This window comes from Rhineura floridana, chromosome 7, assembly GCF_030035675.1.
Source record: "Rhineura floridana isolate rRhiFlo1 chromosome 7, rRhiFlo1.hap2, whole genome shotgun sequence".
NCBI lineage: Eukaryota > Metazoa > Chordata > Lepidosauria > Squamata > Rhineuridae > Rhineura > Rhineura floridana.
Window position 1 is genome coordinate 8,416,396 of NC_084486.1, and position 25,949 is coordinate 8,442,344.

Consider the following 25,949-nt stretch of genomic DNA (forward strand, 5'->3'; position numbering starts at 1 on the left):
CAGAGGCATAAAACATAGCCATAATGGCTTGTAACTATTGACAGCCTTATCCTTCCATTTGTCTAATCTTCTTTTAAAGCCATGTTGCTGACCAAGTTAGTCACCTTCTCCCACATGCCAGGAGCCAATCAAGGTGTTAGGAGCATTGCCTCATTGGCTAAGAAACATACTGCCCCCTATTCACCCCACACTACAGTTCTCAAACAGCACTGCAAAAATTCACCAAGTCATTGTAAGCCAATGTAGAAGTCTTTGAAAACAATTCTGCTTAAGCCAGGGCTGTGGAGTCTGTACGCCAAACCTTCGACTCCGACTCTAACTCCTCTATTTTTCTACTGTCCGGCTCCGACTCCACCCAAAATTGCTTCCGACTCCGCAGCCCTGGAAAGGGCTGTAAATGTCTTTTTAAATTGGAAGCTCTCATAGGAGCATTTTTATCGTGGCTGAATATGCGCTGATCTTGGCATCACAGCATTTGTCTTCATCTGGGTCCTGTGTCATACACTGACACACAAAATGTTTTCCATTCTGAGTTATGGTGAAATGCTCAACTACAGCTGACTTCATGGGAAGCTTCTTTGACATTTTGAATTTATATTTTAAAAAATTTGTCAATCAAAATTTATTTCTACCAACTCCGATTCCACCCAAAATTGCTTCCGACTCCACAGCCCTGGCTTAAGCAATCCCTGAGGAAACTCATAATGACTGGCCCAAATGCAATTCAAGCAGAGGGGGGCAGAGTTGCATTATTTTAAAAGTCATTGTGTTTGCCTCCCCATCACTCCAACCCTGGCTGTCCCTCCCTTCCCATTTTCTTCACCCTCCTTTCCACCCACATTGTTGCACACAGGCTCATCTGCTCTTCACTCCCTCATTTCCTTTGCCCAGCTGCTGGATGGGGGAGAAATTCAGTTTGGGTTGCATTTTAATGTGAACCTACCTAATTCACACTTCCCAAAACAATATATGAACCAAAACACAGCTATCCTTTGAAATTCACACTTCTACAAATTTTGCAATAAAGTTACCAACCATAAAAAGTGTACAATATATATATATTAGGGGAAAGTGTATATTAAAATACATATATTAATGAAAATAACATACAAAACATAATTATACTGGGGAAAACTGCTTGCAAAAATCTATATTTTGTAAAATTGCATACAGAAACATGTCTGTTAGCAGAAGTATGCACTAAAATGCATATGAACTTTTGTGAGAACTTCCCCCCCCCCCAAAATGAAGAAATGTGGCAAACTGAATTTAAGATTAAGAAAATGGGAGAAACCAGAATTCACAAATTCTTCCATCTCTAGGAGCTTCTTCTGCCCAGAACCACCTATATGCCACATTGCCAACATCGCTGTTCCTCAAAACTTCCTGTTCTTGTGCAAAGACCTTCCTAGGCTATCTCATCTTCTCTATTAGTAATAATCCCTTCCCTAACTCCCTTATCTTGTTTATTTTATAAAATCCTGCTTGAACTCTTGTGTGTCTTAACAAAATTCTGTATGATGCCTAGCACATTGTTAGTACTAACTAAATGTGTAGCAGATATTGAGACTCTTCCAGTTTTGAAGTAATGTAAACAGAAATAACTATGACAATTCTGATTTGCTTACTTCCATTTTAAAAGTGTAGATTATCTTAATCCAGTCAAAGGTGCCCATGAATGGTGGTTGGGACCATTCACTATCATTTCTGACCTTTTTATTTTTCATTCTCTTGCTTAAAAATTTCTAGAAAGAACAATGTTAGACTTAGAGGCAAATCAGTTGCAAGCTGAGAGCAAGAGCTGAAGCCTGGGGAATAACATCTTCTATATCTTCTTTTCATCCCTCCTATGCAAAATCTCAAATACAAATGATTTCTCCTTAGAAAGTGAACAACTGCTCTGTTTGTCCTTAACACATTGCTCCTCCCTTTGCATGAAGTTTGTCAGTTGTATAAAATATTTGGGAAATTGTTTGTCAAATCATCTTCATTTTATATATGAAGGGAACTGTGCTATTCTCATTGGAAAATGCAGATTATATTAAAACACTGTCAGAACTGGATATCATCTTGGGTACCTCCTATAGAATTTTTTCCCCCTAGAATCTTGTTTTTCTTCTTATTTATTTATTTATTTATTTACTTATTTATTTATTTATTTTCATTTCTAAACTGCCCATAGCTAATAGCTCTCTGGGCGGTGTACAAAAAGATTAAAATACAATATTAAAATAAAATCAGTAACAAAGAGCAACAAAATTAAACTAAAACATAAAACATAAAACATTGAACATTAAAATGCCTGGGAGTATAGCCAGGTCTTAACCTGGCGCCTAAAAGAAAGAACCGTAGGCGCCAGGCGTATCTCCTCCAGTAAGCTGTTCCACAGTTCGGGGGCCACCACAGAAAAGGCCCTAGATCTAGTCACAATCCTCCGGGCATCCTGGTGAGTTGGTACCCGGAGGAGGGCCTTAGATACTGAACGAAGTGAACGGGTAGGTTCATAGCGGGAGAGGCGTTCCACAAGGTATTGCGGTCCCACACCGTGTAAGGCTTTATAGGTCAGAACCAGCACCTTGAATCTGGCTCGGAAACAAATAGGTAGCCAGTGCAAGCGAGCCAGGACAGGTGTTATATGCGCGGACCGATTGGTCCTCGTCAACAACCTGGCTGCCGCATTTTGCACTAGCTGAAGTTTCCGAACAGTCTTCAAGGGCAGCCCAATGTAGAGCGCATTACAGTAATCCAGTCTAGTAGTTACCAGAGCGTGAACAACTGCGGCGAGATCATCACTGTCCAGATAGGGGCGTAGTTGGGCTACTAAGCGAAGATGGTAGAATGCATTCCGTGCCACCGAGGCCACTTGAGCCTCTAGCGACAAGGAAGGGTCAAAAAGGACCCCCAAACTACGAACCTGTTCCTTCAAGGGGAGTGTAACCCCATCTAGAACAGGAGAAACATCCACCATCTGGGCGGGGAAAGAGCTCACTAACAGTGTCTCGGTCTTGTCTGGATTGAGTTTCAGTTTATTAGCTCTCATCCAGTCCATTATCGCGGTCAGGCAACGGTTCAGCACATCAACAGCCTCACCTGAAGAAGGTGAAAAGGAGAAGTAGAGCTGCGTGTCATCAGCGTACTGATGGCAACGCACTCCAAAACTCCTGATGACCGCACCCAGAGGCTGCATGTAGATGTTAAAGAGCATAGGGGACAAAACCGATCCCTGAGGGACTCCACAATGGAGAGTCCAGGGTGTCGAGCAATGTTCCCCAAGCACTACCTTCTGGCGACGATCCGCTAAGTAGGAGCGGAGCCACTGCCAAGCAGTACCCCCAACTCCGCGAGCCTCCCCAGAAGGATACCATGGTCGATGGTATCTAACGCCGCTGAGAGATCAAGGAGAATCAACAGAGTCACACTCCCCCTGTCCCTCTCCCGACAAAGGTCATCATACAGGGCGACCAAGGCTGTTTCAGTGCCAAAACCGGGCCTAAAACCGGATTGAAATGGATCCAGATAATCGGTTTCATCCAAGAGCGCCTGGAGTTGGCCAGCGACCACCCGCTCCAAAACCTTGCCCAAAAAAGGGACATTCGCCACCGGTCTATAGTTGTTTAACACATCTGGGTCCAAAGAAGGTTTCTTTAAAAGAGGTCTTACTACTGCCTCCTTGAGACTGCCAGGGACTACGCCCTCTCTCAAGGAGGCATTTATTACCTCCTTGGCCCAGCCGGTGGTTACAGCCCTGCCAGTCTTCACCAGCCAAGATGGGCAGGGGTCCAGAGCAGACGTGGTCGCCCGCACCATTCCAAGCACCTTGTCCACTTCCTCGAGCTGCACCAACTGAAACTCATCCAATAATAAAGGACAAGGCCGCGCTCTGGAAACTTCAATGGATTCATCTGTCATAACATCAGAGTCTAAGTCCCGACGGATGCATACAATCTTGTCCTGGAAGTGCTTCGCAAATTCGTTGCAGCGGGCTTCCGATGTTTCCTTAGTATCAGGAGGGCCAGAATGTAGAAGCCCTCGTACCACCCTAAAAAGCTCCGCTGGGCGGCAAAGGGATGATCTAATGGTGGTAGCAAAATAAGACTTTTTCGCCGCCCTAACCGCTTTTATGTACAACTTAGTGGAAGCACTTACCAAGGAATGATTACATCCATCAGGAGTTCACCTCCACCTGCACTCTAGCCTCCTTCTCTCTTGCTTCATCACTCTCAGCTCCGGGGTATACCACGGTGCTGTATGAGCTCTGCACCGAAGGGGGCACACGGGAGCAATCATGTCGATGGCCCGGGTCATCTCCGTATTCCACAGGTCAACCATGGCCTCGACAGGAGCACCAGTGCTATCAGCCGGAAAAACTCCCAGAGCCCTCTGAAAAGCAACAGGATCCATAAGCCTCCGGGAGCGGACCAACTTATTAGGTCCCCCACCTCTGCAGAGGGAAAGGGCTGTTGTGAGTCTAAAACTCAGCAAGCGGTGATCTGTCCATGACAATGGAGTAGATGAAAAATACCCCACCGTCAGATCACCATCTCCATGACCAGTGGCGAAGATCAAATCAAGAGTATGTCCTGATACATGTGTCGGGCCAGTAACAATTTGAGACAGCCCCATGGTTGTCATGGAGGCCATGAAGTCCTGAGCCGCCCCGAGCAAGACAGCCTCGGCATGGATGTTGAAATCCCCCAATACTACGAGTCTGGGGGACCTCAACAATACCTCCGAGATAATCTCAGTCAGCTCAGCTAGGGAAGCCGTTGGGCAGCAAGATGGGCGGTACACCAACAGTATTCCCAGTCTGTCTCCTTGGCCCAGCACAAGATGAAGACACTCCAAACCAGTCGCCGTCTGGACAGGGTGCTTGGCGAGAGAGAAAGAACTCCTATAGACCACAGCAACCCCACCTCCCCGGCCCTCAGATCTACCGCAGTGCTGCACCGAATACCCAGGTGGGCAGAGCTGGGAGAGAGCAACTCCTCCCTGCTCACCCACCCAGGTCTCGGTAATACACGCAAGATCGGCACCTTTCTCCACGATCAAATCGTGGATAAGGGGTTTTTTATTAGTGACCGACCTGGTATTTAAAAGCAGCACCTGAAGATCCGAGGGCTGGCTGACAGTACAACCAACAGTCCTGTGGATATGAGGAGAACTGGAACAAGGCACAGACACAACTTGTCTGGGACGAGTTCCCCTTACCTGGCACGTTCTCCTCCCAACACCATACCTCCCATTACCCGTCACTACGTTAATTGGGGCCCCCGAAACTCCCCTTGCTAGGGCCAGAGTATGTTCTCCCAGGCACATCTTAAAATAATCTAATACGACAAAACACTAAAAAACAACACACAACACAAATACTCACACACATCCACTCAATCTCATTCACACAACAACCAACACAAAGAAGACCTTTGAAATAGCTCGCTTTCTAATGAATTTCTGGTTTTTTGTGTTTGATTATAATGGGCTTTAATCAATATTGGGACTATTATGTTTTCTCACTTTGTGAATGATATTGGATATCTGCCCATGCACATTTTTGGGCTGCTGTGATGCATCACATCTAACACCGATTAGTCCCCATTCATTGTTAGTGCAGCTCAGATGGGTGTGAAAGGCAGATCAAGATGCTCATCGCAACTGTCTGAGAACAGTGCTGACCCACTGTGAGCCTCAGTCTCAGGCATGCCTTTAACAACATTCAAAACAGCCTCCCAGCTTCAAAAGAGTATATATGAGGGATAGCAATCTGTTGAGCATATCCTCCTTTGTCTTTGCTCCCCATCTTCTGTCTAGAGTCTGGGACACCTTTAACAAAAGCAAAAGCTTTTGTGGACTAAATGCATGAAGTGGAATCCTCAGCTGATAGGTATATACAGGGGGGAATGTAAAGGTTGAAGTTGAATTGCAAAGTAATGCTATAAGTACGGTATGAGATTATTTAGTTCAAGCATAAATGTAATCAAAATAAGCACTGTGACCCTTCCCAGCAGCAATTATTTGTGATGACACAATTATCTTAGCATTGCTGAGTAAATTAACACCAATTAAATTAACATAGAAAACAATTGTCTCTATTCAGACCCAAATTAATAATTGAATTTTCTCTTATTGGTTTCTCAGTATTGCCATTTTTTCTGCCAGATTTGCACACATTTATTATTTTCATTACTCATTTTATTTGTATGCCACCTTTCCACAAAAAAAGTTCTGCTGAAGGCGGCTTACAGGTAGACAGAAGTACATCTCAAAAACAATTGCAAAAACAATTTCCTAATAGCAAAGTTAATAGCTTGGGACTAAAAGTTATGGAACTGAATCGGCCTTGGTTACCCTAATGGATGACTTTTATTGGGAGAAGGACAGGGGGAGTGCAACCCTGTTACTCTTACTTGATCTCTCAGCGGCTTTTGATACCATCCACCATGGTATCCTTCTGGGCCGACTTGGTGAGATGGGTATCAGAGGCAGTGTTTTACAGTGGTTCCGATCGTATCTCCAGGGTCATTTTCAGAGAATAGCATTGGGTGATTGTCTTTTCGACCCCGGGCAGTCGTGCTGTGGGGTCCCGCAGGGTACCATCTTGTCCCCCATGCTGTTTAACGTATATATATGAAGCCCTTGGGAGCGGTCATCAGGAGATTTGGGGTGAGGTGTCAGTAGTACACTGATGATACCCAGCTCTATTTCTCTGTAACATAATAATAATAATAATAATTTTATTTCTAGGCGCCTATCTGGCCGCACAAGCGGCCACTCTAGGCGGCGTACAAGATAAAGTAAAATACAACATACGAACTACATAAAAACCCAAGAACTACAATATAAAACGAAACCGAACCCACCCATAGCTAAAACCAATGGCACCCAAAAGAAAAAAGAAAAAAAGCAGCAAAACAAAAACAAAACAAAAGACAAAACCCCAGGCCACCTCAGCCAGCCGGCTTATGTATCCCTCCCAAGAGGGACAGGTGATGGAAATTAGTCCCAGCTGGCTGGGTACCTGGGACCTGGTCCTGCAGGAGGCATGTCTGCCAGGCAGCAGTCCCACTGGGAAGGGTGGTGGAGGTGGTGTTCCAACAGCAGCAGCAACAGCAGGCTCCCCTTCCCTGGGTGGCGATGTGCTCCTTCTTCCTGCAGGCACTGGGTCTCCCAGGCCACCTCAGCCAGCCGGCTTATGTATCCCTCCCAAGAGGGACAGGTGATGGAAATTAGTCCCAGCTGGCTGGGTACCTGGGACCTGGTCCTGCAGGAGGCATGTCTGCCAGGCAGCAGTCCCACTGGGAAGGGTGGTGGAGGTGGTGTTCCAACAGCAGCAGCAACAGCAGGCTCTCCTTCCCTGGGTGGCGATGTGCTCCTTCTTCCTGCAGGCACTGGGTCTCCCAGGCCACCTCAGCCAGCCGGCTTATGTATCCCTCCCAAGAGGGACAGGTGATGGAAATTAGTCCCAGCTGGCTGGGTACCTGGGACCTGGTCCTGCAGGAGGCATGTCTGCCAGGCAGCAGTCCCACTGGGAAGGGTGGTGGAGGTGGTGTTCCAACAGCAGCAGCAACAGCAGGCTCCCCTTCCCTGGGTGGCGATGTGCTCCTTCTTCCTGCAGGCACTGGGTCTCCCAGGCCACCTCAGCCAGCCGGCTTATGTATCCCTCCCAAGAGGGACAGGTGATGGAAATTAGTCCCAGCTGGCTGGGTACCTGGGACCTGGTCCTGCAGGAGGCATGTCTGCCAGGCAGCAGTCCCACTGGGAAGGGTGGTGGAGGTGGTGTTCCAACAGCAGCAGCAACAGCAGGCTCCCCTTCCCTGGGTGGCGATGTGCTCCTTCTTCCTGCAGGCACTGGGTCTCCCAGGCCACCTCAGCCAGCCGGCTTATGTATCCCTCCCAAGAGGGACAGGTGATGGAAATTAGTCCCAGCTGGCTGGGTACCTGGGACCTGGTCCTGCAGGAGGCATGTCTGCCAGGCAGCAGTCCCACTGGGAAGGGTGGTGGAGGTGGTGTTCCAACAGCAGCAGCAACAGCAGGCTCCCCTTCCCTGGGTGGCGATGTGCTCCTTCTTCCTGCAGGCACTGGGTCTCCCAGGCCACCTCAGCCAGCCGGCTTATGTATCCCTCCCAAGAGGGACAGGTGATGGAAATTAGTCCCAGCTGGCTGGGTACCTGGGACCTGGTCCTGCAGGAGGCATGTCTGCCAGGCAGCAGTCCCACTGGGAAGGGTGGTGGAGGTGGTGTTCCAACAGCAGCAGCAACAGCAGGCTCCCCTTCCCTGGGTGGCGATGTGCTCCTTCTTCCTGCAGGCACTGGGTCTCCCAGGCCACCTCAGCCAGCCGGCTTATGTATCCCTCCCAAGAGGGACAGGTGATGGAAATTAGTCCCAGCTGGCTGGGTACCTGGGACCTGGTCCTGCAGGAGGCATGTCTGCCAGGCAGCAGTCCCACTGGGAAGGGTGGTGGAGGTGGTGTTCCAACAGCAGCAGCAACAGCAGGCTCTCCTTCCCTGGGTGGCGATGTGCTCCTTCTTCCTGCAGGCACTGGGTCTCCCAGGCCACCTCAGCCAGCCGGCTTATGTATCCCTCCCAAGAGGGACAGGTGATGGAAATTAGTCCCAGCTGGCTGGGTACCTGGGACCTGGTCCTGCAGGAGGCATGTCTGCCAGGCAGCAGTCCCACTGGGAAGGGTGGTGGAGGTGGTGTTCCAACAGCAGCAGCAACAGCAGGCTCCCCTTCCCTGGGTGGCGATGTGCTCCTTCTTCCTGCAGGCACTGGGTCTCCCAGGCCACCTCAGCCAGCCGGCTTATGTATCCCTCCCAAGAGGGACAGGTGATGGAAATTAGTCCCAGCTGGCTGGGTACCTGGGACCTGGTCCTGCAGGAGGCATGTCTGCCAGGCAGCAGTCCCACTGGGAAGGGTGGTGGAGGTGGTGTTCCAACAGCAGCAGCAACAGCAGGCTCCCCTTCCCTGGGTGGCGATGTGCTCCTTCTTCCTGCAGGCACTGGGTCTCCCAGGCCACCTCAGCCAGCCGGCTTATGTATCCCTCCCAAGAGGGACAGGTGATGGAAATTAGTCCCAGCTGGCTGGGTACCTGGGACCTGGTCCTGCAGGAGGCATGTCTGCCAGGCAGCAGTCCCACTGGGAAGGGTGGTGGAGGTGGTGTTCCAACAGCAGCAGCAACAGCAGGCTCTCCTTCCCTGGGTGGCGATGTGCTCCTTCTTCCTGCAGGCACTGGGTCTCCCAGGCCACCTCAGCCAGCCGGCTTATGTATCCCTCCCAAGAGGGACAGGTGATGGAAATTAGTCCCAGCTGGCTGGGTACCTGGGACCTGGTCCTGCAGGAGGCATGTCTGCCAGGCAGCAGTCCCACTGGGAAGGGTGGTGGAGGTGGTGTTCCAACAGCAGCAGCAACAGCAGGCTCCCCTTCCCTGGGTGGCGATGTGCTCCTTCTTCCTGCAGGCACTGGGTCTCCCAGGCCACCTCAGCCAGCCGGCTTATGTATCCCTCCCAAGAGGGACAGGTGATGGAAATTAGTCCCAGCTGGCTGGGTGCCTGGGACCTGGTCCTGCAGGAGGCATGTCTGCCAGGCAGCAGTCCCACTGGGAAGGGTGGTGGAGGTGGTGTTCCAACAGCAGCAGCAACAGCAGGCTCCCCTTCCCTGGGTGGCGATGTGCTCCTTCTTCCTGCAGGCACTGGGTCTCCCAGGCCACCTCAGCCAGCCGGCTTATGTATCCCTCCCAAGAGGGACAGGTGATGGAAATTAGTCCCAGCTGGCTGGGTGCCTGGGACCTGGTCCTGCAGGAGGCATGTCTGCCAGGCAGCAGTCCCACTGGGAAGGGTGGTGGAGGTGGTGTTCCAACAGCAGCAGCAACAGCAGGCTCCCCTTCCCTGGGTGGCGATGTTCTCCTTCTTCCTGCAGGCACTGGGTCTCCCAGGCCACCTCAGCCAGCCGGCTTATGTATCCCTCCCAAGAGGGACAGGTGATGGAAATTAGTCACAGCTGGCTGGGTACCTGGGACCTGGTCCTGCAGGAGGCACGTCTGCCAGGCAGCAGTCCCAATGGGAAGGGTGGTGGAGGTGGTGTTCCAACAGCAGCAGCAACAGCAGGCTCTCCTTCCCTGGGTGGCGATGTTCTCCTTCTTCCTGCAGGCACTGGGTCTCTGAATCTGGAGAGGCCGTGCAAGCCCTGGACTGCTGCCTGGACTCATTGGTGGGCTGGATGAGGGCCAATAAACTGACTCTGAATCCTAGCAAGAGGGAAGCGCTGTGGGTTGATGGTTCCTGAGTTCAGATAATTGGTCAGTTGCCTGTTTTGGATGGTGCCGTACTCCCTCTGAAAGAGCAGGTCCGTAGTCTGGGGGTGCTCCTAGATGCATTTTTGTCACTAGAGGCCCAGGTGACCTCAGTGGCTAGGAGTGTCTTTTACCAGCTTCAGATGGTTGTTGCCCATGCACTGGTAACCTGTAGGCTGGATTACTGTAATGTGCTCTATGTGGGGCTGCCCTTGAGGTTGGTCCAGAAGCTGCAGCTGGTGCAAAATGCGGCAGTGAGACTGCTTACTGGGGCAGGGTATCACCCACATGTCACCTCACTGCTGAAAGAATTGCACTGGCTGCCCATTTGCTACTGGGCCAAGTTCAAGTACAAAGCCCTATATAGCTTAGGACCAGGAAACCTGAAAAACTGTCTTATCCCTTATATACCCAGTCGACAGGGCCGGTTCTAAAGGGCGGCCAGGTTAGGCACTGGCCCGACGGCCCCTGGAGCTACAGGGGGCCCCTCAGCCACCCCTCCGCTCCCCTTCTATGATCCGCCCCCCCACATCCCCCCACATCTCCCCACTTACCTGTCTGCTGTCTTTTACCATTGCCCTTAACGAAGATGGCGGCCGCAGTTTCCCTAAGTTACTGAAGCCCCTGCCGCCATCTTAGTTGATGGCAGAGATGCACGCACATAGCACGCATGCGTGCCATAAACAAAGATGGCGGCAGAGGCTTCATCCCCTTAGGGAAACCGCGGCCGCCATCTTCGTTAAGGGCAACGGTAAAAGACAGCAGACAGGTAGGTGGGGGGGCTGCACGCGAATGCAAATGCAAATGCGCTCGCACGCCATGGCCCAGGGCAAGCTGATGCCCAAGGGCCCTGGCATTCCTGGAGCCGGCCCTGCCAGTCGATCACTGCATTCTGCAGGTGAGGGCCTCCTGCAGATACTATCTTATCAGGAGGTCCATTCTGCACAACACAGGAAATGGACCTTTAGTGTGGTGGCATCTACCCTGTGGAACTCCCTACCCTTAAATATTAGACAGGCGCCATCTCTGTTAGCTTTTCAGCACCTGTTGAAGACCTTCCTCTTTCAACAAGCCTTTTAAGTTGAGTTTTAACTCTTCAATGTTTTTTTTAAAAAAATTAGTTTTGTTTTAACGTATTTTAATGTCTGTTTGTATGATGTTTTAAAGTGTTTTTAGTGCTTTTGTTTGCCGCCCTTGGCTCCTGCCTGGAGGAAGGGCAGGATATAAATCAAATAATAAATAAATAAATACAGTAGGGCCCCACTCATACGGCAGGTTAGGTTCCAGACCCCTGCCGAAAAGTGAAAACCACCGAAAAGCGGATCAGCTGTAGCGCGGGGATCTGGAACCTAACCCACTGATGACACCAGAGAAGATCAGATCTTCCCCTCCTCCGGTGTGATCAGCTCGAGTGGGGGAGTCTGATCACACCAGAAGAGATCAGCTGTAGCACGCCACAGCTGATCGTCCCCTCCTCCGGCACGATCAGCTCGAGTGTGGAAGTCTGATCACACCAGAAGAGATCAGCTGTAGCACACCACAGCTGATCGTCCCCTCCTCCGGCACAATCAGCTGGAGTGCGGGGAGCTCCAGCCCTTCCTCCAGCTGATCGCCACGCTGGTGCTGTATTAGCAGAATGCTGAAAAGTGGGGTGCCAAGAAGCGGGGCCCTACTGTAAATAAAAAGTAATAAAACAGTAACATAACAACAAATATAACAGCAAGCAAAAACAACTTTTCAATATTATGAACATAATAAAACAGTCTTTAAAAACAAAGTAACCATTAACACACACCCTAAGTCCTTAAGGAAAACCATCCACTATATCTCCTACAAAACTTCATTATTCTGAGCGGAGGCTTGTTTTGGAGGGAAGGCTTCAGCAGCACAGTCTCTTTGTAAGCAGAGGTGTGGACTCCTCCCCTTCAGTACAGGTGTAGACAGGTAAAGACTTCCAAAGTCACTTTAGGGTAAACAGGTCAGGTCTGGTCTTCTTCTTACTAGGCATTTACTCTTTGCACGCATTTATTATTTTGCATGGGGACTGGCCTGGGTTACATTTTCAATTTGTCACCAAGTTATGTTGCCTCTCCCTGTACAAAGACTGCCATTCATTTCCATATCTTCTCCTTAAACTTGTTATCTCTTGCCTCCTCTACCAAAGCTTGTCCTCTTTGTCCTTCCATTGTCACAAGCCCATCTTAACCCTCTCACCTCGATCCAGAATTTTGATGCCAAAAATAATTCACCTCCTTCATTTTGCTTGGACTCTGTGATGCCACACTCCTTAAATCCATTCATAGGCTTCCTGTCTGCTTCCAGGTCTAGCACAAATTCCTTGTCCGTACCTGCACAGCCCTTTATAACCTTTCGCTGCCTTTACTCCCTCTTATCCTCATATATACTGTGGCTCATCCAGCTCCATCAACTATCCAGAGATCCCTTAAATCAGCAACCCACAAGTAGATCACACAGTCTGTGCAAATGGGGCACAGGATTTATAAGTTAACCCCAAATAATGACTGATTGTAATCCTTAGCTAGTATGATGAATACCTGTTACAACTTTGTTTCATTGGCATATTATAATGCTATGTTGACACTTGTAACCAAATGTTAGAAAAGCTCAAGTCTTACATTTTAACGCTTGGGAACTGCTCTCTGGCAGCTGGCAGCAGAAAAGACATAAGATCCAAAACTCATGTGACAATAAATCAGTGGGTCACCATACCAAGTAAATTTGGGGTCACCATACCCCAAAAGTTGGGAACCTTCAATAACTCCACCCTTCGTCCCATGCACAGACCTGGATTCCAAAATGCCTGTGTCAAACTGCCTCTCTTTTCCTTTAAACTTCTCCTTAACACCCTTAGCATACACCCCCAGCCAAAAACTAAGCCTCAGCATATATTGAACTATATGCATATTCTTCTCCTGTTAGCCCTCAGCTCCATCTTCCTTCTCACCTACTATTGCCACATCTATGCCAAATTTTATACTTTCAGCTTCCTTGGTCTTTTTCCTGGCACAATATAGTAATTTGTGCTGCATGGATAACAAAACAAAGAATAATGTTGCAGTGGGGTCGATCATGGCTGGGAAAGAAGTATTTACTATTTAGCATGTGGTACATTTGATAAGCAGTGTTCTCATGGCTTTTTTTCATTCTTGAAGAGGAAAAATATTGATATTGAATAAAAATATTGACACATCTCAGGTTGTTTGTTCCAGCTTTCCGGTCTCCTGCAGAGTATTTGATGTTGATGGGCCTCTTTACCCAGCTCTCTAGGGTTAACTGAACTGAGTCGATTTGCTACCACAGCTTCAAGTGGCTGTTACAGAACAAGCAAGACTTCCTAATAAAGCTGTAAATGTGTTTGCTCAAACATGATATTGATTTTACTTGGTGAGGGGGAAGCAAGTCCTTAGCATGGTTTCAGAGTGGATGAGCTGAACTGCAGTTTTTCATTGTTACCTGTTGTGGATGTGGAAAGCTGAAGCTAAGTAAAGCTGCAAGGGAACAAATTCGAATTGCCAGAAATTTTGGGTTCTACTCAATGTTGTGCAAGTGGGTTCCACTTGCATAATGAGACTTCTTCTTCCTCTCCTCTTTCTGTGTGACCTCAAAATCTGCTCCAGAGGGTCCTCCAATCCTCTGAAGCAGGTTTTGAGGGTGAGAGAGGCTGCAGAGAGAGGATAGTTCCATTATGCAAGTGGAAAGTCTGCTTCACTAGTGGAATAACAGCATTGGATATAATTCTTAAACTCTAAAATCAGCTACCTACATGGCTATGAGTTGGGGTGATGGGGGAGGGAAGAGCTTGCCTTCCCCCCTTTTTTTTAACTTAAACTTTCCTCTGGTAGCATGTATCTTCCAACTCATGTTGAGTATTGAATAGATCTTCCCTATTTTCACCTATAATTTAATGTAGCGAGGGTTGTTCAACTCTGCATCAGAAAACAATCCAAATTTTGTGCTTAGAATAAGTAGTGCAAGCTGAGCAAATCTGTGTACATGTCCTTCGGAGGCACTGTTTTACAGTGGTTCCAATTCTACCTCCAGGGTAGTTTTCAGAGAATAGCATGGAATAGTCACTGGGACAGGGTATCACTAACATGTCACCTTGCTGCTAAAAGAATTGCACTGGATGCGCATTAGCTACCAGGTCAAGTTCATGGTTCTGGTTTTGGTGTACAAAGTTCTATCCAGGATACCCGAAAGATTGTCTTACCCCTTATATACCCAGTCAGTCACTGTGTCACTGTGCTCTACAAGTGAGGGCCTCCTGCAGATACCATCTTGTCAGGATCTCCATTTCACACAACATAGGAAGTGGACCTTTAGCATTGTGGCATCAAACCTTTGGAATTCCCTCCCTTTAAACATTAGACAGACACCATCTGTGTTATCTTTTTGGTGCCTACTGAAGACCTTTCACTTTCAACAAGCCTTATCTGTGTTGGAATTGCTTATTAAGATGTTTTTAAACCTTTTTTTTTAAAGTTTTGTGTTAATATGTTTTTAAAGATGTTTTGTTTTAATGTATTTTAAAGTCTGTTTTTACAATTTTTTAGAGTGTTTTTAGTGTTTTGTTTGCCACTCTGGGCTCCTTCTTGGAGGAAGGGCAGGATATAAATTTAATAAATAAATAAAAGAAATAAATAACGCACACACACACAAAATAATACACACACATACAAAGCGTTTGAGAAAGCAGAACCAGGGGTGCAGAAATGCATTAAACTGTACATAATTGGGAGGAAAGATGTATTACAAATCAACAAACACCAACAGCTTTCTCAACACAACCTCAATTTGTTTGCCTTAGGTCCTTCTTATAAGAACATTTTTCTGTTTCTATTTTGGCCTAAAAGTAAACATTTTTTGACAGCAATGGCAAAACATTTTTCAGCCAAACAATCTTGCCAAGACTCAAGGCTTTTTATTTTATTTTAAACTGTTGAGTCTCATAATTTGAAACATCTGAGCTTTCACAATTAATGTACAAAAAATTGTTCATCATTTGCTTTTTATTTAAAAGCATGTGTACGCTGCTTTTCTGTAGAGAAATCACACTAATAAAAGCACTAGCCACACACACTTCCAACCATATGACAGAGGAGAGTGAGGGTGCTCTCTGTCACAGTGCTGTCACTGGCTTGGTCACCCTCCATGTCCTGGGGGCTGAATGTCTTCAACAGGGAGGTTTATTTGCTCATGTTCCCCATGTGATTTAGAACCCTGAAATAGCAGGGCCCTGCTGCAAAAGTGCAGGCCCTAATGTGTGGAGTCTGACAAAGCTAGTAACAGTTACACAATAGAGCCAAGGATCATCCCCCTCCTCTCCTGCCACACACATGAATAGAATAACGACAACACCTCTGTAAATAACACCCAAACAGGGCTATCATGATTATGTTCAAATGTCTTCACAATCCTATTCAAGCTGGGATTGAATGCAATGTCTTCTAGATCCAGTTGCAACTATCTAATAATGCATTAGATTGCTTAAAATAATTGCATCTGTATATAGTGCGTTTCAATGTTCAAAGCATTTCACATACATTTTGTTGTGATCCTTACAACAACCCTATAAGGTGGGTCAGTTTTATTCTCCCCATATTTCAAAGTGGGAGGGAGGCTCTGATTAAGATAAGGTTATTAATCAGAGGGAGGCTCTGATTAAGATAAGGATAAGATAAGGCCTATTAAATTCATGACCAACGCAAGGTTCAGACCAGGGACATCCTCTACACTGTGCCAGCTCAGCAGAGGGCACTTCACCAATATAGCCTGTTCTTACAATGCTGTCATTAGCCTTGGACCTACAAAGGTTGGGGTAGCACAATGCACTGATAAAGCCAAGTTTTTTAAAATGTATCATTTTCCATTTGCGCAAGATATTTATTCATTACAGCCCATTTTTATCTTACCTTAAACATTTTTTTAAAATCAAATTCATAATTTCTTGAAAGTTTTTTTAAGGCACCAAAAAATAATAATACAAAAACGGGTTGTTAGGTTAAAAATTCCCAACACAATTAAATGAGGCAAATGAAAATATCTTAAGAAGGTGATGGAAAGACATTAAGGAGGGAGCCAAACAGATCTTCTAGGACAGTGGAGTCACACAACCTGGGTGCAGCCACAAAGAAAGCCATCTCATGCATCTTTTCCAAGGAGACCTCAGACACAGGTGGGGCATGCAAAAGAACCTTCCTGTCTGATCTTAGAGAGTGGGCAGGATCGCATGGGAGGAGGCAGTCCTAAAGATGCTAGTAGTAGTAAGAAGAAGAAGAAGAAGAAGAAGAAGAAGAAGAAGAAGAAGAAGAAGAAGAAGAAGAAGAAGAAGAAGAAGAAGAAAGCAGCAGCAATACTAGATTGTCAGGTAGATGTTGCAACTGAATCAGCCCTGCAGCATATTATCCTGACTGACAAATGAGGTGGGGGGTTTCATGTGCTATAATCCAGGGTAGCTGAGGGTAGCTACAAGCTTGCTGCAGTGGCATGCAGAATGAGCACAAGTCTAGAATTGCTCAGCTGCTGTCTGGCAGTGCTTCTCTTTCCTCTCACACTTTGTCCTCAGGACAGATAAAAGGAGCTGAAGATGAAATCAGAATCCTGGAAATTGTAGTCTGGTAAAATACTGAGCATTCTTTCCCATACGTCCCCTACCTCTCACAGCACTACAATTCCAAGGGATTCCTGGTAAAAGGGAGTGTCTGTGCAACCAGATTCCTGGGGTGGTTAGTATATTAGAGAGGTGTAGACTGGAGGAGTGTTCTTTCTTGATCAGCCTTTCCGAACCTTTGGGTTCCCAGTTTCTGGACTACAATTCCCATCATTCCTGACCATTGGCCATGCTGGCTGGGGCTGATGGGAATTGTAGTCCAACAACATTTAGGGACCAAAAGGTTCAGAAAAACTGTTCTCTGTGTGTATGTGTGTTTGGAGGTCTGCCTTATACATTCTAGACATAGTGACTCAGAAATGGCTGTTTTTAACTACCTACAGGCACCAGTCGCTCTTGGGTTTTAACCACCTAGAATCTCACTGGCAAGTTTCAGGCCTTCCAGAAAATTAAGCCTTAATGCCTGACACTCTTTTTGTATCCAGTGATTTGTCCTATAAGAATGCATGTTAATTTAATGGGCAGCAGATTGTTGTCATTGTGTTACTCAAACACCATTTGATTTTTTCCAGACATACTGGTTCAGTTTTGATAGTACAGCCACTTTTGGGAGGTAGGATATCTTGCCACCATTAGGAGGTGCATCATTGAGATTCTTGTGGCATTTACCCCCCAAAGTATTTTCCTTCTGTCCTGGGAATATTTCATTTTCTTCCTTTGTGGTTTGAAAGTTTTCCAGTGGCAGCAGCTGCCTTTACTGGGCCTTCTGTATCACGTACATCTGTATTAATCTCCGTCTCTGCAGTTGCTTAGAAGAACACTGTCAGCCCAACCCTGCTTAAAATCCGCCCATGTCACTGGCCCAAATGGAAAAAAAACTGTTTCCCATGTTCTTTCTGTTGCATTTCTCAGAGCTGCAGTATACTTAATAATTAACAGAAACCATTAGCTTTTTGTAACAACAGATTTCCTAGCATTTCTGGAGAGCCGAATTCCTACTAGAGCCCCAACATCTATTGTACATTCAATGCCAGGTTTCAACCCTGGACTATATGAAGCAAGAACAGATGAAAATACCACAGAGCAGTGTGTATTTCTGTCACTATTGAGTTTCTATGGAGACCCTATACATACAGAAGGGGTTGGCATTATTGGACAGACTTGAGTCCTGGCATCTCTCCTCAACCTACCCCCTAGAAATTAAGCACTAAACTTTCTAGATGTCCTTAGGGTAAATACAGAAGATTGCATCTTTTTTTCTGGATTAACTAAAGATTTCCATCCTCTGATAGTCAGAATTATAATGACCAACATTCACTTCACAGCTGAGTAAGAACTTGGATACACGTCTTCCAGGGCTAATGATTACCAGCTGGCCCATGGTAGTAATTCCAAGTTCATAATCACTAACATTTTAGGGAAAATCTCTGTCTGCCTCTCATACATTAAATGCATGGACAAGAGTATAGTTACAATGTGTGAATGGGTAATCAAGTGTACATTAGAGCAGTCTGTCTGTGTGTAATGTTTGGATTTTTTCCATTAGTTGTGGCTGGAGCGAGACTATCTTGTAAACTTCTGCCACATTTCAATTTGTTGACAGTCTACACCAGCCTTTTTCAACCAGTGTGCCTCCAGATGCTGTTGGACCACAACTCCCATCAGCCTCAGCCAGCATTGCCAATGGTCAGGAAAGATGGGAGTTGTGGTCCAACATCATCTGGAGGCACACTGGTTGGGAAAGGCTGGTCTACACTCATCTTTGCTATATTTCAGTTCATGTTTACATTTTTATGATATTACATATTGCTATGTAAAGGGCAGCTTGAGGGTTAAATGCTTCTATCGCGTTTTTATAAATCTAAAACCTCCCATAAATACAAACTGAGAGAGAGAGAGCTAATGAGAAATGCATCTATATGACATGGGCTAAGGTGCACCATTGGAAACTCTTGGGGGAGCTCTAGGCTGAAGATTCCTCACTTAGTGGTATCTTAATAGGAAACAGATGTCATGAGAGTCATTCTAACTGAAGTTTTTGAGGAGATGGTATTGGGGGAGTGGTCCATGGAAAAACCTGGTGCATGGTTCCTCATCCATTTGAGAATATTAGCAAAAAAGGTTCCCATTCCTAGGCCAATATCTGTCAGCTCTAATTTTAGAGAGCATTCTCAAAAGTAGGATGAGTCCTGGCTTAGTGAAAGCTTTTATTCATCACAGCTTTCCTGAGAATGCTGATGGGATGTGTTCCTATTTATTTCTCCTGGTGAGACTTGCCTCTCTTTGACCAAAATCTACGGTTGACAGAGGTTGATTTTCATTCAGGTGGGTGCGTAGGTGGGTGGGTGGATGGATGGATATGAAAACAGACCATGTCACTGTTACAGAGACATAATTTCTTTTTTAAATTCATGCATATTTGATAGTCAGTCACTGTGTGTTGCTTCCTTTGGCCTAGTCATTATAAAATTAAGTTTTGTCATCAGTCTAAGATGATAATTAAAGAGCTCCAGCCTCCATACAGCCTATCCCACTCTACAGCACCTTTTCTAACAGACAGTTTTCTGACAGCTATAGACAGTTGGTGCTGTTGGTGGAAAGGAGGCATGTTCCATGGCCTACGAGTGAATTATAATTACATCCTGGGCAGAGTTGCAGAGACACTGGATTGATTCATACGCAGTCCATGAGTGAGCCAGAGGCTCACATGCTCTCTCTCCCCCCTTTCTTCCCCAATTCCTCTCTTTGCACATTCTAATTTATGTACTTCCTGTATAGCACAAACCATAGTTTGCTATTACTTCCAAATGTGCAAGCTATCATTTCTACTTCCTTTCCAAATCAGAATTGGAAACTGATTTGAAAATTATTTCCAGTTCTTAATTGGAGGGAAGTGCACACTATTTGGATGTAATAGCAAATAATACTTTCTTCCTGTTCAGTGCAAAGTATATGAATTGGAGTGCTTGAGGGGGAGGAGAGAGAGTAGGAAACCACAGTCTGCTGATGTGAATTTATTTTATTTCATTTTTTATTAAATGTATATTCTACCCTTCCTCCAGAAGGACCCTAGGGCAGCAAACAAAAACACTAACAGCACTTTAAAACATCTTAAAACAAAACATCTTTAAAAACATGTTAAAACATATTTAAAACAACTTTTAAAACATCTTTAAAAAAACAACTTTTAGAACATCTTAAGCAATTCCAACACAGACACAGACTGGGATAAGGTCTCTACTTAAAAGACTTATTGAAAGAGGAAGGTCTTCAGTAGGCTCCAAAAAGGTAACAGAGACTCCAAAAAGGTAACAGAGATGGCGTCTGTCTAATATTTAAGGGGAAGAAATTCCAAAGTGTCGGTGCAATTACACTAAAGGTCTGCTTCCTAGGTTGTGTGGAACAGACCTCCTGACAAGATGGTATCTGCAGGAGATCCTCACCTGCAGAGTGCAGTGATTGACTGGGTACATAAAGGGTAAGACGATCTTTCATGTATCCTGGTCCCAAGCTGCGTAGGGCTTTGACCAACAAAACCAGAACCTTGAACTTAGCCCGGTAGCTAATGGGCAGCCAGTGCAATTCATTCAGCAGTGGGGTAACATGTCGGCAATACCCCACCCCAGTGAGCAGTTGTGCCACTGCATTTTGCACTAGCTGCAGCTTCTGCACCAACCTCAAGGGAGCCCCATGTAGTGCGCATTACAGTAATCCAGCCTGGAGATTACCAGTACATGGACAACAGTGGTCAGGCTATCCTGGTCCAGAAATAGCCACAGCTGTCATACTAACCAAAGCTGGTAAAAGGCACTCCTAGGCACTGACATGGGCCTCTAGCAATGGTGGATCCAGGAGCACCCCCAGACTACAAACCTGCTCTTTCAGAGGGAGTACAACCCCATCCAAGCAGGCAATTGACCAATTATCCGAACTCGGGAACCACCAACCCACAACGCCTCATCTTGCTAGGATTCAGAGTCAGTTTACTGGCCCTCATCCAGCCCACCACCGAGTCTAGGCACCAGTCATCTCTTGATTCAGATGTTACAGAGAAATAGAGTTGGGTATCACACTGCTGACACCTCACCCCAAATCTCCTGATGACCACTCCCAAGGGCTTCATATAGATGTTAAACAGCATGGGGGACAAGATGGTATCCTGCAGCACCCCACAGCACAACTGCCAGAGGGCCGAAAGACAATCACCCAATGCTATTCTCTGAAAACAACCTTGGAGATAGGATCGGAACCACTCTTAAGACAGTGCCTCCAATACCCATCTCACCAAGTCGGCCCAGAAGGATACCATGGTCAATGGTATCAAAAGCCACTGAGAGATCAAGTAAGAGTAACAGGGTTGAACTCCCCCTGTCCTCCCTATAAAGGTCATCCATCAGGGCAACCAAGGCCAATTCAGCTCACTATCACCCTCACATTTGGGACTCTTCTTTTTTAATGGAGTTTGTCTTTAAAATGTTGTTTTTATTTCATTTATTTGCCACTATCTTGGGATGCGTGGATCAGTCAGTTACTGTTATGTGTCAGTTTCCCATCATGGGTCCATTCGTGTTGTTGTTCGCAGACTCTAAAAAACACATGAAAATTGTAAGCATTTAATTAATAATAGCTTGCCCTTTAGGGATAGCAATGCTTGCATTTGGGAAAAAAAAGCTCAGGATAGAATGGGATATAAATTTAATATGTAAATAACAAGGCCAGAGGAATACATTTCAACCACGGCCTTTAGCTGGAAAAGCAGGAATAAAGATTCTCAAAAGTCAGATGTTTCAGCTGACCCCTCACTGGACTTCCTTCTTCTTAGGCCTTTCAAAGGGTGTCTGCTGAAGAACTTCAAACTTAATTTGCCTGACTTTTGGAAGATGGGTGAAGCACTAGTCTAGCTACAGTTAATTACTAAAACAAACAAATGCCTTCAACTCCAAACCACAACTGAATTTGAATGTCTGTTATCTTAGAAATGGCTGCCTTAGAACCACTACCACCACCTCCCAGCATGTAGCCACATGATGTTCAGTGCTCTCTTTCCCTAATTTTTTCTTTCCCTGTCATCCTTCAGGTTTCCTCTCGCAGCTTGTCTATGACCGACCGCTGACTGAGTGCATCCGTGCTGGACACTATGCTGCCAGCGTCATCATAAAGCGTTCTGGCTGCACCTTCCCAGAGAAGCCTGACTTCCACTGATACTGGACAACTCAAGGGATCAAGAGGAGACACCCCCTACCTCCCCCCCCCAATTTTCTCCGTTCCCCAGTTACCCTGCATTGAGGCTTCTGTACTTCAATTCACTGTTACTTTTCACACATCTCTGTTTTGATGTCCTTTTCCTGTCTCCAACGCAACAGTGTCTTGCATGTTTTACATTGAGAGGCTGGGCTCTGTTCAGCTTGGCACTTTGTATCATTCGTACAGTTTTTGGAGCAACACTGTATGAAAGCACTGTCACTGCTTAGCTATGGTGTAAACTCTTCTAGTATATTCCTCCAATATACGCAGTCCTGACCAATCCTCCTCACCTCAACCAGGTGAGAAATCATCAAAAACTTTAATTGGTGTAAGACTGAATTAACAGCAATGCACTGCTGTGGGGAATTGTATCCTCTTTGCTCCTATGTGTGCTAGATTCAGACATACACAGCAGGCTTCATCCTGCTTCCACTGCATTAAATAGAAATTTGCCCATGATTCATGGAGCTGACCCAAGATTGTGTGGTCCAGAGCAATCTTGCTGGCTTTAGGAGAAGGCTCCCACGTGAGGGCAGGAGCTTGAGGATTAGGGCAGGGTGGGCTGGTCTTATTTCTTCCAGGGCAGGATCAGGATATCCTTATGATATAAATAAAGCCCATAACAGGATATTCTCTTGTTCTGTGCTTGAAGGTTGCATCTCAAAGTAGATATATGTGTGTGTGTGTGAAAATGAAGTACAGAAATATTCATGCAGGTTGTCTCATCAGGATATGCCAAAATGGAATATTTTTATTGCAACGCACAGTTTTAAGACAATAATGTACTTCAAATAATTGAGAGATCTTCTTTATTTGTATTACAGTATTCAAGAGCGACATTCTAAAAATGCCATTCATTACTTTACTATGTAATTTGATACTGATAAATAAAACAATTGTGATAGAGGAGTTCTTTGGCTTTTCATTTGTGTGACCCCATGAAATGAAGTAGACTCGGTCAGCGTATTAAATAGTTGTTACTTCATTGTAATTCTCATTGTGCTCCAGTAATGTTGAAGAGCCTCATCATTTAGAAAGGAGGGAAGAGGTTGTGCATTACTTACCATGAACTGCAAACTTTCCACTAGAAAAAATCAGCAGATAAAAGGCACCCAGTGGGGGACAGTTTGACTGTATCAGAAAAATAATTCAAATGTAGGGGTTGGCCCCAGAGTACTCAAATAAAGATCTCAGTGGCCTTATAATGGACGGTATTTGAGACCAAGGGCGTATGGTGGTGGGTCTGTCTCCCCATTCCATCACAAAGGCACATAGAGTTCTAGCAGAGGAATTGGATGTGGAATATTGTTCAGTAGCAAACCTTTTAGTGGCAGAGTTAAGAGGTTACATTTAAGAAGAAATTCTTGAAAAGTGCTAATTTAAGGTATAAGTTTACCAAAATGTAAAATAAGCAGTTTGGCTTATAACTTGTATCATGCACTACAAAGTTTTTTCACGTGTCTTACCTCCATTTATAACAAAATTGTGTTGAAAGTGCCGGCACCTTAGCCATCATTGCAGAAACAGAAAAATAGAAATATATAAAGCAAATTGTTGGATATCCATTTAACATCAAAGTATAAGATTCTGAAGGCACATCTTGCTTAAAATGAAGTTACTGAGTTAAACAGAGTTAAAGTACAAAGGACATAGGAATGCATGTCATGATACATCACCCATCAGATGGTATAGATGGATGCTTCTCCTGCTTTCTTTGACCCCCCACTCTAGCAGAGCTGAGGGGCCTTAAGTGCTATAAGACATGGCTTTTTATACCCTTTCTTTTCTATGGGACGGCATGTTCCCATGGTCTTATCTGCTTTTTGCTACTTCTAATCAGGCTCTCATCAGAAGCTCCAAAAGAGTCTTCCTTTCTCAACTAGTCAGCTTAACTTCACCATCTAAGGATTTCCTCTTCCTTCACTTTGACTGTTTACCTGACTCACTGGCTGTCTGCCCAGACCTGTTATCTTGTACTGTACTCAACTTCATGAGAAAATCATGCTTTGTCTAGTCCACTTGCTTCTCAGGAAAATTACAACTTTAGTCAGGAGACGGAAGGAAAAGGGGGCAGTTTCAAACTACTCCTGTTTTACTGTTTGGCTCTTATGCATACAACAGATTTAAAGACTGTTTCATTAATTCGTAAGCATCTTCTAAGCAAATTTAATCATATGTAAATGATTTCAGCACATTATATGCATATTTGAAACTATTATATGGACTTTCCCATTACACTGTGCTCCTTAAACTGCATTCATGCCCCCCTGTCCCAGGCTGCTATATGCCTGGTTTCTACAATAGAGCGGTCATTTTTACCCTGATGTAATGAAAAAAATTATTTAGGACAAAGTACGCTAAAGGTGGAAGCAAGCTCTCAGAATATGACAATCAGCTGGAGAGGGAAAAGCTTTGCACATTTTGTGTGAGGAAATATTCATCTAAGCTATGTGCTACTGATATGTTGGGGTTTGAAAAGAAATCACCCTGCAAAGGACTGACGGTAGGCAAAGCTGAGGAGTATTAAGCTGACATGTCTCTCTGTGCTATTCCTGTTCAGTGATCATGTGACTGGCTTGCGGTTAAACATAGCTCCTGTGTTGTGAACACAGGACAGGCACTGGAAAGGTAGGGCTGTTCCCCCTGAGCTTGCAGGATTTCTAAGGGTCTTGAGGTTATACAATTCATTAATTTGACAAAAGATCAAAGTAATGAGGAGTCTTAATTTCAAGCACTGACTGCTGCTATTTCAGCATCTCATGGATTAACAAATAACGAGCACTTGCAGGGTGAAGGACATATATTAGGGCCTGCTTCAATTATTTTTATTTCTTTCTAAATAGCCTGCTTACTCCCTGGAGATAACGTGTACTTTGAGACCTTTTCAGATAGTCATACCTTCTTGTGAGCACTTCAGCAACCCGACTGGTTGCGAGGGATTTCCCCCCTAAACATTTTTGTTTTGTTCATAATTCTCTGCAAGGAGAGTTTTTCTGAGCCACATTCTTAATTTACTAGGAGCCTGAACTGGCTGCTGTGTCAAACTACTTTTTTAAAAAAACAACATCATTTTGGTCTTTCCTGGAGAGGCCAAGAAAACTCACTTTCTTAAAAGTCAAGAGTCTGGTTCCTTTTTGTGGAGTGATAACAAAAATGGGAGATGCCAGGATATGGATTCAAAAATCAATATGCTGATGACAACTCTATCTCTCCCTACCACCTCATTGCAGGGAGTGCTCATCCTAAACCGGTGCCTGGAGGCTGTGAAGGGCTGGATGTGGGCTAACAAACTGAAACTTAATCCAGACAAGATGGAAGTGTTGCTGGTCAAGGGGAAAACTGCGCCAGGGATAGGATTTCACCCTATTCTGGATGGGGTTGCACTCCCCTTGAAGGAGCAGGTCCGCAGTTTGGGAGTCCTCCTGGATCCTGCCCTGCTGCTTGAATATCAGGTGGCTGCAGTAGCCAGGAGTGCTTTTGGCCAACTCAAACTGGTCTACCAGCTGCGTCCGTTTCTGGAAGCAGTTGACTTGGCCACAGTGACACATGCATTGGTGACATCGAGGCTTGATTACTGTAACTCACTCTATGTGGGGCTGCCTTTGAAAACAGTTCGGAAATTACAGTTGGTTCAAAATGCAGCAGTCAGAATGTTAACTGGAGCACGGCGCAGGGAGCATATCACCCCTGTGCTTTATCGACTCCACTGGCTCCCAATTTGTTTCCGGGCCCAATTCAAAGTGCTGGTTCTGACCTTTAAAGCCCTAAATGGCCTTGGACCAATATACC

The 25,949-nt window shown here is 45.6% G+C and overlaps 1 protein-coding gene across 5 annotated transcripts in view; it reads left to right on the forward strand.

Annotated features, from left to right (window-relative positions):
• Positions 1-23,064, forward strand: part of ADK (adenosine kinase) — a 466,326-nt gene extending 443,262 nt beyond the window's left edge. For all 5 annotated transcript variants that reach the window (XM_061634839.1, XM_061634838.1, XM_061634840.1 and 2 more), the window contains one exon: positions 21,994-23,064. In XM_061634839.1, coding sequence (XP_061490823.1) covers positions 21,994-22,118 — 125 coding nt within the window. In that variant the 3' untranslated portion in view covers positions 22,119-23,064. The remainder of the gene's footprint in view (positions 1-21,993) is intronic.
• The last annotated feature ends 2,885 nt before the right edge of the window (positions 23,065-25,949 follow it).